This window comes from Anolis sagrei, chromosome 2 (assembly GCF_037176765.1).
Source record: "Anolis sagrei isolate rAnoSag1 chromosome 2, rAnoSag1.mat, whole genome shotgun sequence".
Lineage (NCBI taxonomy): Eukaryota > Metazoa > Chordata > Lepidosauria > Squamata > Dactyloidae > Anolis > Anolis sagrei.
Window position 1 is genome coordinate 17,058,986 of NC_090022.1, and position 15,078 is coordinate 17,074,063.

The 15,078-nt window shown below is 41.1% G+C and overlaps 1 protein-coding gene across 1 annotated transcript; it reads left to right on the forward strand.

Moving 5' to 3' along the window:
- Positions 1-238: 238 nt before the first annotated feature.
- On the forward strand, positions 239-14,401 carry LOC137096294 (zinc finger protein RFP-like). Its single transcript, XM_067465397.1, has 8 exons — positions 239-356; positions 2,597-3,020; positions 4,780-4,875; positions 5,169-5,399; positions 6,737-6,759; positions 7,106-7,224; positions 10,274-10,306; positions 12,650-14,401. The coding sequence occupies exons 2-8, from the start codon at positions 2,616-2,618 to the stop codon at positions 13,168-13,170; spliced, it is 1,428 nt and encodes a 475-aa protein (XP_067321498.1). The 5' UTR covers positions 239-356; positions 2,597-2,615; the 3' UTR covers positions 13,171-14,401.
- The last annotated feature ends 677 nt before the right edge of the window (positions 14,402-15,078 follow it).

The following is a 15,078-nucleotide window of genomic DNA, read 5'->3' on the forward strand; positions in this document are numbered from 1 at the left end:
TACCTTTCCTCAAAAGTAAAACATATTTTCCTTTCTGTTTAAACTGACTAGCTAGGCCACAGGATGGTTTCCAGCCACAGGCAGGAGGCCAGGCCATTGTTCTCCTGGGTCTGAACTTCCTAATCTCAGCCTCCCACACACCCCCTTCCCCACTACCTGAGCCCAGCCTGGCTGGGAGGAGATTTCTAGCTGCACATCCAAGACTCAGCCAATCCCAGGTCAGGGAGGGAGGATTCAAGCTGGGACAGTGAAACAGACTCCATTTAGCTCCTTGCAAGACCACATGTGCGCAGACTTGTCTCCTATGGCCGTGGATGAATAAATCTGCTTCTGTTTTGTGTCATCTGCTGCCTTTGGTGAGTTAATTCTAATCTGAAAACTTCAATAATTGCCAGCAATCCTTTTCAGGCAGGATCCTCAAATTATTGCGGTTTGGATTCAATATCACTTTCAACTCATGCATGACTTAAGAAAAGCAAGATTTCGTCAGAGAAAGTTTGCCTTTGCCTTCATCTGTGGCTGCGAACATGTGCCTTTCACAAAGTCACCCTGTGGATTCCCAAATGGAAACCCAAAGGGGTTGCTGTATGTCCCTTGAGCAAGTCAGGTTCTCTAGTCCAGGGGTCTTCAAACTTTTTAAACAGAGGGTGAGGTCACAGTCCCTCAAACTGTTGGAGGGCTGGATTATAATTTGAAAAAAGCATGAATGAATCCTTATGCACACTGCACATATCTTATTTGTAGTGCAAAAAGCACTTTAAAACAATACAATAATTAAAATGAAGAACAATTTTAACAAATATAAATTTATGAGTATTTCAATGGAAAGTGTGGGCCTGCTTTTGGCTGATGAGATAGGGTTTTTGTTGTTGTTGTGTGCTTTCAAATTGTTTCAGAGTTAGGTTGTCCCTGAGCGAGGGCTGCATAAATGACCTTGGAGGGCTGTATTCGGCCCTTAGTTTGAGGACCCTGCTCTAGACTGTATTTCACACTAAAGAAGTGACAAAGCTGCCTTTTAAGTTTTCTTTCCCCAAGAAAACTATGAAATGCATGGGGCCACCATAAGTTAACAGGCAACTTAAAGGCAACACAGCACCTGTTGTAGGTGTCCATGTTATCAGCTGCAAAGGTTAGGACCCCCTCCCCCAGAAATAGCCCTCTATCCCTCTCTGCCTTACTCACACAGGCACATCTCAGCACAGCACACTCACCCATCTGTGGGATCTGTTGCAGCTTTGAAGAGAAATTAATTTATCTGCTATTTTTCCAAATAGGATTGATTCTCTGAATGGATAAAAAGTTGCTATCGTAAAGGCAACAGATTATCATGTGATCTTGGAAGCTAAGCAGTGCCATTCCTGTTAAGGACTTGAATGGGTGCCCAAAGATGAATCCCAGATGCTGTAGGTTATATGTCTGGGGAAGGAAGTAGCAAATCCACCTCTGAGGACTCCTTGCCTAATGAAACCATATGATATTTATAAGGTAACAGGGGTCTTTTTCCTTCTTTGCACCATGTTTGCAACCAGAGATTAGGAGCCCCAGTGTCACAATGAACCGAGGTCCTTTCCCTGGGAATCCACGGGAAGATAGAGAAGACCCTCAGCATTTCTCAACAACTGTCTTTGAGGAACAGTCCCCCACAGCTCTTCTCCTGAACCTCCAGCCAACCTTCCCCTCCTCTTGGTATCCTGGGCCCCAAGCCCCGCCCCCCCCACGAACCACCAGATGCCTGCTTATGCCCCCCCCCCCCCGTCCCTACTTCTCTTGCCTATTTTCTCTTTCTGCTGCAACCCAGGATGTATCTACACTATAGATGTAATGGGGCTAAACATCACTTTAGTCGCCATGGCTCAATGCTATGGATTCATAGAAGTTGTAGTTTTACAGGGTACCCAGCCTTCTCTGTGAGTGCCTGTGCTTCACAACCCTTTATGCCTCCCAAACCTGGAGCCCATTAACTCTTTGTTTCCTAACCGTCTGTTTTTTTAGCAACACGGGAGGCACACGAGCATGCAAGTATGGGTGGGCCAAGAGAAATAAAGCTCTGGCAAATTCTTATAAGGAGATTTGGCCTCATAAATCTCCCCATAAGCTGCAAAGGGATTCATAGGTCACAACTAGACCTTTGAATTGTGCCTCAAAATACACCAGTAGCCAAAGAAGCATTTTAAAGCAATAATAATAACAACACTTTATTTGTAACCCACCCTCTCTCCCGGAGGGGACTCAGGGCGGTTTCCAATGAGTAACAAAATTGGCAAACATTCAGTGCCTAAAACAAACAAACAAGTCAAGTCAAAAGCAAATAAATAAAACAATCTCAACATAATTTATAAACTAACCAAAAATTAGCCAAATATTAAACTTAAGCAAGGGAGTTATATGCTAGTGAACAAGTTGCATGGTGCCCAGGAAGGCAGAGAAAGGGGAAGGGTCTCATGTCCAGATTCCCGAAAGCTGAGGCATTGGGAAAGCTCAGAGGTTACAGCACCAGGGGTTGGGCAGAGGTGGAGTCCTCAGCTGCTTTCCAGGAGGAGCAAGTCTGAGAAACGAAAGTTTCTGTCTTGACATTGATTCTGTCTTGTCTTTGCAGTGTATCAGCATCGGCAGCCATGGCTTCTGGAGACTCTATGAAGAAGCTCTGTGAGGAATTGGTCTGTCCCATCTGCTTGGAGTATTTCAAGGAGCCTGTGATCATCTCCTGTGGTCATAATTTCTGCCGATCCTGCCTGGATCAATGCTGGGAGGAGAAAGAGGCCTCCTGCCCACAATGCAGGGAGAAAGTGCAGGAAGAGGGCATCATGCCAAATAGGCAGCTGGCAAATGTGGTGGAGTTAGTCAAGGCACTGGGGAGACAGAAAGCAGAAGAAAAGGGGAGAGTCTGCCAGAGGCACCTGGAGCCCCTGAAGCTCTTCTGCAAAGACCACAAAGCCTCCATCTGTGTGGTGTGTGACAAGGCAAAGGATCATGAAAACCACAAAGTGATTCCTCTGGACGAGGCATCAAAGGAGTACAAGGTAGGAAGGGTAAAACAGGGACCCCTAACAAGGTATTGTGGTGCATCTCCACCCCAGTGTCTGTGGCTGGGGGTTCAATATTTTCCCAGGCCCTGAGGTTTTCAGGGAAATGGGGAGGAGGGCATCTAAACTGTAGAATAAATGCAGTTTGATACCATTTTCCATGCTCCAACACTTATGCTCCAAACCATTGAGGTGGTAGTTTTACAAAGTCTTCAGCCTTCTCTGCCAGAGTATTGGTGCCTTGGCCAACTATAACTCTCAGAATCCCATAGGCTTGTGCCCTGGCAGTTAAGGTGGTATCAAGCTGTGTTGATTCTACATGTAAAAACCTCCTAATACATGGAGCAATTGAATCAAGCTACAAGAAAAGATATTCCGCCTGAACATTAGGAAGGACTCCCCAATGGCAAGAAGACATCCATGGTGGAATTTGCTTTCTTAGGGCTCTTCCTCTTGAGATTTCTACACAGAGGCTGAATGGCCTTCTGTCGGGGGACTCTTTGATTGTGTGTTCCTGTATGGCAGAATGAGATTGGACTAGAGAGCCCTTTGCTCCCTTCCAACTCTCTGATCTATGCTCCAAGTGAAATGAGTCCCTGTTCCCTAAGACTGGGTGTCACTCATTTTCATCAAGGATCACAATAACCACATAACAACTCACCACTTTTGATTATCCACCACGTCAGACTTAGGATAACGGTAATTGCAACCCAGCAGCACTTGTGGCTCTGAGGTTTGTGAAAGGTTAAAGGAAAGAATATCAACATCAGGTGTTATAGCCTTTTGTATTATTATTATAGCCACAATCATGGTATCTCAGTCCACACCCCAGTATCCTGACTAAACATAACAAACTGCAGCCTTCCAGATATTCCTGTCCCACAACACCCAATAGCTCTTGTCATGATGTCTAATGATGATACAGGAGTTGTAGTCCAGCATCTCATAGAAAATCACATGGAGAGCCGGATATGGCCTGTGGACCTTGAGTTTAAGACATGTGCCGTATGGAGATGACTTAAAGGATCCAGCCTCCTTTCTTCCAGGCCGAATGTAGATACAAAGCAGAGCACAGGGTACATCCTGGTGCCACAAACATAGACATCCCTTGAGAGCCTTTATACATTGAATCATGGAATGACTAAAGATGTCAGCAAACACTAGATACCGTTTATTCTTGGTCACCACAGTACAAGCAAGACAGCTCTAATGAGGCAATTAACATGGCAGGTTTTATAGTCTTTGGCACACCACGCCCTCTTCTCTCCATCACTTGCAATTCCTCTACTCTCTACTTTCCCACAATACACAGCCAGGTGGCCCTTATCAGCTTCAGTTGCTCTCTCCCTCTTTCCTCCTTGCATTCCACCATGTCAGGTTGACTGATGTGGCTGTATCTCAAGACAGGCATATGGCACCCTGACAAAAGGTGTGTCAGTTTTACCAAGCTTGATTTCTAGTAGGTTTGCTGGAAATTTGCATGCAGCCTTTCGTCTTGTCTGCAGCTGAGCCTGAAAAAAAAAAAAGAAGACTTTGCACCTTTATCTCCCACCTGGAGATGGCCCACAAAATGGGATAATCTGGCCCAGGTCTTGATATCTGGCAACTCTATTTCAGACATTGAATTTCACTAATTTCCACTGAGACTTCTCTGTTGGGGCATTTGGGATTGCTAGGCATTTTGTAATGCTATTTATCAGAAAAACTGTAAGCCTTGAACAAAAGAAATGAGCAAGGCCTTTGTCTTCCTCTTCAGGATCGGATTTGGAATTTGCTGGAGACTCTGAAGAAGGAGAGAGAGAAAATTCTGGCCTGCAAAGCAGACACAGCACGAGAAAGCCAGGATTTGCTTGTAAGTGGCATTCCTATTGGAAAATGGGAAAGTATGACCTCTCTGAGTATGACTCTGGATAAACAGGGAGGAAAGTGCTTTGCCAAAAATATCTACCATTTATAAAGTGCTAATAGCCTAAGGACAATATTGATCCAAGACCATTCCAGCGGTGGGCCCTTGCAAGTCTTCATAAGACTCTACATTTTCTGTGTGAAGAGACACAATTATCTTTCCAAGGGAATGTGGAGGATTCTGCCCAAATGCAGTTTCTTTCTGCCTCTCACTCCTGTTTCTCCTTTCCTTTATTCTAGGAGAAAACCCAGAGAGAGAAGGAGAAGACTGTGGCTGCATTCAGGCTCATGCACCAGTTTCTAGAAGTAAAAGAGAGGAATCTGCTGGCAAAAATGGAAGAGGTGGAGAAGGAGATTTCAGCCAAAGGGGAGGAACATCTGGCCAGACTCTCCGAAGAACTCTCCTCTCTCTCGAAACTCATCCAAGAGATGGAAGAGAAGCATCAGCAGCCGGCAAGTGAACTCCTCCAGGTGAGGCTCATATTGTCCCCATGGATGGATGAGACGGTGACACCTCAGCTTTCTCATGGTCCAGTGTACAGAAACTTTGTTTCAGACACATTTATTAAAAATATTGTATGAAATTACCTTCAGACTATGTATATATGGTGAATACTTGAATTTTTGTGTTTTAAGTTAGGTCCCATCTCTAAGACATGCCATTAAATATTTATATGCAAATATATAAATATTGCAAAATCTGAAAACACCTAAAACACTGCAGGTTCCAGGCATTTCAGAGAAGGCATACTTGGTCTGTTATGTGAAATGATGGCACCTCACAACAGAAAGTTGTTGGGATTGTGCTCAAAATTGTAACACTTCCATAGAATCATAGAATCCTAGAGTTAGAAAGGGCCCCATTTAGTCCTGCTCCATTCCGCCATGCTGAAAAAACAGACTGCAGCCGAAAGTGAAAGGTGGTCATCACCCTCTTTTTTAAAAGACCTCTAAAGAAGAAGACCACAAGCAGAACGTGAGGCAATAGTGTGATGCAGCAGCTTAAAAAGCGAATGTGGATCTAGGCTGCATCAATTGGAGTACAGTGTCTAGATAGAGGGAAGCCATAGTCACACTCTATTCTCCGTTGCACAGACCTCATGTGCACAATTGAAGAAAGATGCTGAGAAGCTAGAAGCAAACTGTCTGCTTTCCTCTTTTATATATATTTTATAGTTATATTTACCTTTTTAAAATGTTGGAATTGCTTAATTGCACTAAAAATTAAATTTTAATAATAAGGGAATTAAATTTTAATAATGAAGTAGTGATAAAAGATGTATGTACTAGGGCAAGCAGATATATGTCCACAAGATCATGAACTATGCAATTGAAAGCCACAGCAATGTCGTTGGTGTGCAACCTGGTATGTGTCTGCTATCAGTGATAACATGACTGTAACAGAATGGAGGATTCATGCAACAAAGTCCTTAGATCCAACTCTGGTCATTCTGGACATTGGCAGAAGCTGGAATTCAGCCTGGGACCCCTCACCACACCAACACTGCCTATATTATGCATTTATGGAGTACGTGGCCTCGAAATACTCCAGTTTCCCAACATCCTGGAGCCTGAAGGCTTGCATTTCACAGTATTTTGATAGTTCTGCCAAAAAGCTTTAGCAAAACAATGGCATTGAAGTAGATGCCCCATGATGTAAATCTACCCCTCTTTGTGGAGGGAAGGCTGTTCACTCAGTTAGCTTTAATTCAGCCATTTCAGTTACCTGGAAACACTGTATTTTCAGAAATATGCACATAGTGTCCATGCAGATGCCTGTCTTGAATTCTTTTTCCCCTCATTTACAGGATATCAGAAGCTTCTTACAGGGGTAAGTTGATCTCCCACAAAAGCTTGGACTTGCATGTGAAGCTCATTCCTCTCCCCTTGCAGAAATTGGTGTCTGGGGTTCAATGTTGGAATTGAACCCGATGCCCTATGAGGCCCTTTCCAACTCTGTAGGGTACATCTTTACACCATGGAATTGTAGCAGTTTGGCTTCACTTTAACTGCAATGGCTCAGTGCTATGGAACTGATGTTGGTAAGAGATTAGCACTCATTGGCAGAGAAAGCAAAAGTCCTTCTAAAACCACATTAAGCCATAACATTCACAGTGGTGTCAAACAACATTCATTCTATAGAAGATGCACAATGTGATAGTTTTTCTTTCTTGCAGTTATGAGGAAAGGGAGAAATTTGAGACCCCTGTGGCATTTCCTCCTGCCCTAAAATGGAAGATCTGGGACGTCTGCGATATAAATCCCTTTCTGGAGGTTGTCATGAAGCAATTCAGAGGTAAGGGTTATATTGCTGTAAGGATTTTCAGGGAGATGTAACATTGGTCAGAAAGTGGAAATGAAATGCTTCAAGGAAAGCTAAGGTGAGAAAGCAGGCAATTTTATTTTAAACTTGAAACAAAATTATATTGTGTCTATTATGTATTTATTTACTGCATTTGTATGCCGCCTTTCTTAGCCCTAAGGCGATTCAAGGCGGCTTATTCTCTTCTTTATTTTTTATTTCATGTGTGGATTGAAATTTCAGTTGTGAAGCAAAATCTATATAAATAAATATGTAATGTTCGTTTGTGGGATTAACAGAACTCAAAAACCGCTGGACGAATTGACACCAATTTTGGACACAATACACCTAACGATGCAATCTATGCCCTTCACTCAAAAAACAAACAAAAATTAACTGGAAACAACTTAACCCCCCCCCCCCCAAAGCTACAGCAACCCTGGGCTATAATATCTATAAGTCTATTATATATATATGTCAATAATATCTATATGTCTATAACAATAATAGACAAAACAGGCATTTGAATAGGCAGTGCAATGAATATAGGAAATGGAACAACAGATGACGAGCTTGGATCATGATTCTAGTTATGAGACGCTAATGAGTTGTTTATTGATGTTTAACTACTCAGTGTGTTATTGTGTTAATTTTTTTAAAATTGTTTGTATGATGTTAGCATTGAATTTTTGCTGCTGCTGTTGTTAACCACTTTGAGTCGCCTAAGGGCTGAGAAAAGCGGTATACAAATGAAGTAAATAAATAAATAATATATCTACATGTCTATAATAATATCAATACATCTATAATATAATACCTATATTCCTATAATTTCTATGTCTATAATAATAATATCTATATATGTATAATAACATGTATACATCTATAATAATAATATCTCTATAGTATCTATAATAATAATAGTATGCCTATAATAATATCTATAGGTCTGTAATAATATCCATACACCTGTTGCCTGTTTTTGCTCAAAAGATATTTAGCCCTCTGCACCTTCTATTTTTATCAGTTTAATACTAATTTATGCAATGCTTTTGATACAAAATAAATAAATATATAACATCTATAATAATAATAATACCTATATGCCTTTAATAATAATATTTTTGTCTATAATAATAATTTCTATATGCCTATAATAATATCTATACATCTATAATGATAACAATAATAATACCTCTATAATCCCTTTGGCCTCGAGGAGACTGAAATGGGCCTATATTAGGTTGACACTTTACCACTTCAGTTGTGTATTGATAGCTTAGAAACCAGCTCTTCCTCTTTTCTTTCTTTCCCATTTCTCCACAATGAGCCACAGCAACACGTGGCCGGGTATAGCTAGTGAAATATAAATCTAGAATTCCCTGGCCAACCCTAAACCTGTTCATGTACTTCAGTGTTCATCCACACTGTGGAATGAATGCCGTTTGACATCACCATAACAGATATGGCTGAACACTATGGAATACTTGTACTTGTAGTTTAGTGAGTCACCAGCATTATTAGGCAGAGAAGGCCAAAAGACCTTGTAAAGCTACAACTCCATTGATTCCATAACACTGAGCCATGGCATTTAAAGTGGTGTCAAACTGCATTCATTCTACAGTGTCAATGTGTCTTCCAATTACAGTGCATTAATAAATACATAAACACACCAGATATACCATGAGATTTCTGGCTGGTGTGCTAATAAAATCAGTATTAATGTGTTTAATTATTTTTATTGCTTTGAATTGTTCTAAACAAACTAAAATAACTCAAATAGGTCAACAAGGGGAAAAGATGTTAAGGCAGTTAAAACCATCTGAAACTGTGTGTGTGTGTGTGTGTATTGGGGTTATGTCTTGAAGGTTTCAAAAAGTGACATGTTTTGTTTTGTCCCAAATAAAACTAGTGTGAGCTCAGTCCTCGGAGAAGCATACATAGAAAGAGGTTCTTCTTCAAAGATCTCAAGCCTTCTAAGGGCACTCAAGCATCTTGAATTCAGCCCCATTTAGACGACATTACAATAATCTATTTGGGACTGGAGTCCAGTGTTTTCCAGGCCCTCTGGTGCAGGGAGCCAGTGATATTTCTTTTCTAATGTGACCAGGACCAGTACTATGTTTGTGCCCATTGGTGACTCCTGTTTTTTCCCTTTCCGAAATCTTGCTCTGGACCAACAGCCAATTGCTCACTGACTGCCACATGGACCATTACATTGAATAATCATGATTTATTTAACATTTTTCAAGCTCCGGCTCTAATGCTTCATGGATCCTGTATTATCATCCAAAGAGAGTGACAGAGCGGAAGGGTTGCAAAGTTGTTACTGAAAAATCACACTCGATTTTATATGAATCATATAAAATATCAATTGAAAAATATAGCCAGCCACATGGTAATGACTAATTGCTCAAAAAAAATTACATTTCTATTACATTCCTTGAAAATTTCTATGTAATCCTTAATTTTCCTCACTAGAGTTTGAAACTGACTTAAGTGGTCAGGATGGATGTCTACTGTAAGATCACTCTTTGGAGGTAGCTAATCATTGAGTCATACCAGAGAGCCTGGTGATTCCAAGAGATAGTGTTTAAATCAGTCTTAATCTCAGTCTGTGGGTTGGCTGGCATTTCTATATAGCAACCTTAATTACTCATACATTGAAATTTACCTAAGTAATGAAGGAGGCATAAGAGGCTTCCACGCAACCTGTCCTTTGTCTCCTTCCAGTGTGAACCAGGGAAGAGTGGCCCCTTCCACTCATTCACCTTTGTCCATGCATGAAACATTTCTGCTGACATACTGCTATGGAGACTGCACATTGCAGCAGAGGATGAATTGACTGAATTCCATGCCTAGCTGTACATTGCAATGCACATTGGACAACCAGTTCCCACCATTCCTGAATGAGATGCAACTGTGTGCGGTTGAAGTTATGCATCTCTTGGATGAAAGGTCTCAGCCATCTTGAGTTGTCTTCTCTCGATTTCTGAGTGTCACAATGTCATGCTCAGTCTCTCTCTTTCCTTTCTCTCTTTAGACTCTCTGGAATCTGGACTTCAGCAGCAAAAAGGTAAACAGCAAAGATTTTGTTCAGTGGGGAGTTGCCATGGCCTTCCCTCTGAGTCTGAGAGAATGGGACTTGCCCAATTCCACCAGGGAATTTTGCCACTGGAAGAGGGGGATTCAGACCCTGGTCTCAAAGAGCCCTAGTCCAACTCTGAAACTAATGGGTCATGCTGGGTCAAATTACAATTGTCTTAGTTTATTTGTCTTGACGTCTAGAGAGAAATCAGGCTTGAGTTAGCTCTATTTATTTCTCTTTTTAGACTCTCCTGAATCTTTTTACTCAGCCTTAACCATGCTTCTGCAAGATACAGCAGAGCCAAGCAAAGCAAAGCAAAACGACCAAATGAACAAACCCTCTCTTTCTCTACACTGTAGAATGAATGCGGGGTGCCACCACTTCGACTGCCATGGCTTAAAGCTATGGGATCTAGGAAGTTGTATTTTGGTGAAGTCACAGCAGAAGGCTAAACATTTTTGTGATACTCCCATGATTCCACGGCATTGAGCCATGGCAGTTTTATACTGCATTAATTCAAGAGTGTCAATGCATCCCTAGATGGGTTTGGATTTTCTCTTGAACAGCAGGGTTTCTTTGTGAATTCCTTCTCTTATTGTCCTTAGAAATAATCCTGCATCTTGCTATGCCCCACAATCTAAATCAGGAGCAACTTTGGAAGGCTAGCGGGGCATATTGGCACTCCAAGGGAGCTTGGAGGAAAAACATAATACTTTTAAAATAAAATTGCAAAAATGTGTTTTGACCCTGAAGAGCCCAGGAAGTCTCCAATTGAGGAAAATCCCCTCCTAAAGGTTAATCTGTATTTTAAAATGCTGGTTGGGTGATACACAAATCTCAAAAACAACCCATAGGCCTCACTTTGCTCACCCATTAACCCCTTTTTAATACAAAAATAAGCCTACTTCCAGGCAGCATTGTTGCTCTTAGTGACCAAGAGAACAGTGTGGCATCATTATAAAAAGCCAGGTGGGAGTAACAAGACCTTATCGACTACCTCCTCTGACTTTAGTTTAGAAAAGTCCATTTTTGAGATTTCCCAGTGTTCCAAAATCCTGCAACAATCACAGCCACAGGGCTGTGCCACAGCCAGCACTCTGTCCCAGAAGCACTTTATTAGAGTTTAAGACTCTCTGCACATTACACTTGCCCAGAATTCCAACACACCACCTCTCACACCCAGCACTTTTTAACCTGTACCCATCACTGGCCCGGCCCTGGTTTTTATTGCGTAATGGTGTAATGTTTTGTTATTGATTATGTTTTTAATTTGCTTTGTATTGTATTGTTATTGTTTGCTGTTGTTGTGTTGAGGCCTTGGCCTTTGTAAGCCGCATCGAGTCCTTCGGAAGATGCTAGCGGGGTACAAATAAAGTTTAATAATAATAATTATTATTATTATTATTATTTATGTAGCCCCGAAAATAATGCTCTCACATTCTGCTCTCATCAATATTTATTAACAAAAAGGTTAGATAAAAATGACATTTATTATTATTATTATTATTATTATTATTATATTTATCTCTCCTGAAGGAGACTCCAATCCCACTTATCCCAGAGATTTACAAAATAACAACCAGCACCCAAAATTGCCAATTCTAATGCCAACAATAAACCATTTCTTATTTTTTGCCTTTTTAAATCAAATTATAACACAAAAACACAATTAAAAACAAAATAATCTGGATATATATTTACCCCCAACTTCTCAGCCAAGCACTCCTGACATAATTATTTGCAAAACCCGAATTTATTTTAGCTTTATCATATCATATCATAAGTACACATGCCAGACAAATCTCAGATGATGTCCTTCAAAATTAAACAATTTCGCTTTTACCCATGTCAGACAACACGCTACTAAATGTTTCAGATCTGAAAACAACACTTTATTTCTAATGGAAATTAGTTATCATGTTAGCTAGAAGTCAATAATATTGCAAAATCAAGTAATAAGTCAATATCCCATCCCCCACACCATTGAGAGGAATATGCATGATCGAAAAATGTTACTCTTGGCGAGGTGGAGCACAGGGCAAATCAATGTGACGAGGTCCCTCGTGGGATTAATGGCTGAACTGAGAATCCCTCCCTGGTCTCCAGAATCAAAATCCAGCACTCATATCACCAAAAATTCAAATGTTAGTCTTAAGAAGGAGGGAGACGTAATGTTGAACCTGTCTAGATTTGAAGACATAAGGGAGGATTTCCCTGTTAATTTATAAGAATGTAAGATGAAAGCGGAACCCTCCAGCCATTCACTTCTGTCTGTCTATCCTTTTTCCTTACTTTCTTTCTCCATCCCTGATCTGTTTCTGCCACCAACAGCGCATGTGACTCTGGATCCAAGAACAGCCCATCCTCAGCTCATCCTTTCTCAAGATTACAAACATGTGAGGTTGGGAGAGAGAAAGCAAACTCTTCCTGACAATTATGAGAGATTCAATCATCATTTTTATGTGCTGGGCCTAGATGGATTCACAGGAGGCAGGCATTTTTGGGAAGTCCTTGTGAAGAATGGGCAAGAATGGTCTGTGGGAGTTGCCAGAAAGTCTGTGCAGAGAAAGGGCTCCATCTACCGTGGCTCTGATGCTGGGATCTGGCGAGTGGGAAAGTCAGGGAGTGGATACTGGTTCTCCTCTGACAAGGGTGTGTCCTCACTTCCGACTCTGAGCGAGGAGCCCAAGAGGGTCCGAGTGACATTGAACTATGAAGGGGGTCAGGTGACCTTTTACAATGCAGACTCAGCAGCCCTGATCTTGGAATACCCTGCAGCCTCTTTCTCAGGAGAGACCCTCTTTCCTTTCTTTTATGTGGGTGGAAAATTCCTACTGGAGCTGTCTCCCTAAGGATGGAGAGGAATGTCCAAAGACACTCAGCGGCTGAGACGCAAGAGGAGCTTTGTCTTCATAGATCTGGGGCTGTTGGTTCTTCTTGTGGAATCCTTCTGCTCTCTACATATTTGCGGAAAAAAAGGCTTGGAGGCTGGCGTGTGAATTATGAAGGCTTTCCCCACTGCTCATGGGCCAGTCCGGGATTTATTCCCTCTGGAAAGATCAGCAACAATGACAACAGCAAAGAGGGAATAAAAGACCCAAAATCGTATTTCGTTAATAAATCCAGTAGTAAGTGGGCCCTCTTTCTTGGCCTTCCCCAGGGGTGTAGGTTGGATTTCCCTGAGAAGCTTTTGGTTTTCACACCAAATGTTATGATTTTCACATGGCAAAGAATCACTCATTGTTTTGCTGAGGAACTGTTGTGTTGAGTGGCAGCACTGCGTAATTGAACGTACAACCAGATACACTCAGCAGGAGCCTAAGTACAGGGGCCAGATACAGTACAACTCTACCTTCAATCCGTGAACTGAAATGAGGAGGTTCCACGTCGGGAGAAAGTGTCCGGCTGCTTTTTTGAGGGAACCAAGTCAAGCTGTAGACACTATCAATTTTTGTTGACCATTTCCGCTACTTAGACAACCACATTTCCATAAAAGTCGACACTAATGCTAAAATACACCATCTGAGCTCTGAGTGCAGCATATTTTACTGAAGAAGAAAGGTTTAGAAGATCAGGACATTCATAGGGATCCCAAGATGCTTGTGTATAAAGCTATTGTCCTTCCAACTCTATTGTATACCTGCGAAAAAAATGGACCATCTACAAAAGTCACTCTCGACTTCTGGAAAAATTGTAACAGCTTTGCCTTAAAAACAATTGATCCCATTGAGATGGATAAACTCTTGTATATTTTAAGACAAATTTGTCCAGAACCTCCAGAACAATTGGACACAATTCTGATTGTGTTTAAAACACTCAAGAAAGGATTGGGTTTGAACAGGATTTGACAATATTTGTATTTCTGCTTTAGTTTAAAAAGTTAAATGAAAAATGTTAGATAAAGCAAAGTATAAAGTAAAGAATGTTTTCTAATCTTTATTGAGTTATCCTGGAGTAACAACAGAGAGTAAATTAAATGGAATGTATAAAAAGATAAGATGCAGTCACAAGAATGATAAATGTATGGATTATATATGTTTATCTTATTGTTTACACAGTATTCAAGAATATGGCTATGTGCTGCCTTTTTATATGTATCTGCACCAGATGAAATCAATTGTAAATAACATGATTAAAAGTTTATTTTTTTTTAAATCCTGCAAATTTCTTGGGCATCAGCATTGTGGAAGAAGCAAAGAACACCAGCATTGAAGCCATGATCCTCCGCCATCGACTTTGCTGGACCAGCCACCTTGTCCGAATGCCTGATCACTGACTCCCAAAGCAGTTAGCTTACTCTCAGCTCAAGAACAGAAAACAGAATGTAGATGGACGGCAAAAGAGATAAAAATATAGAATTAAAGATCACCTTGAAAAGGATGGAATATACATCCAGAACTGGGAAGACCTGGTCCTTGAGCATTGGAACTGGAGGTCAGCTGTTACCAACATTTCTATTAATTTTGAAGAGGCCTGAATAGTGGGTGAAAGTGGGAAATGTGGCAAGAGGGAGGTGCTTCCTGGGGTGGATTAACCGTGACTTTCCTCCTTTCTAGCACTCCTGTTCAAGCCCTTTGACTGCAAAATACCTCAGAGCTTAGTTCTGCCCACCCCACTATCTAAAGTATACATGAAACCATTGGACCAGATTGTATGGAATGCAGAACACATGAAGGGGAGTCTTAACAGACCACAAGGTGAACATTAATCGAGTGTTATGCAACCACTAAAACAATCCAATGCAATTCTAGGTTGTATCA

Coding starts and splice junctions, on each gene's coding strand:
- LOC137096294 (XM_067465397.1), top strand. CDS start 2,616: ATGGCTTCTGGAGACTCTATGAAGAAGCTCTGTGAGGAATTGGTCTGT. Junction 3,021..4,779: donor AGGCATCAAAGGAGTACAAG/GTAGGAAGGGTA, acceptor CTTCCTCTTCAG/GATCGGATTTGGAATTTGCT. Junction 6,760..7,105: donor ATCAGAAGCTTCTTACAGGG/GTAAGTTGATCT, acceptor TCTTTCTTGCAG/TTATGAGGAAAGGGAGAAAT.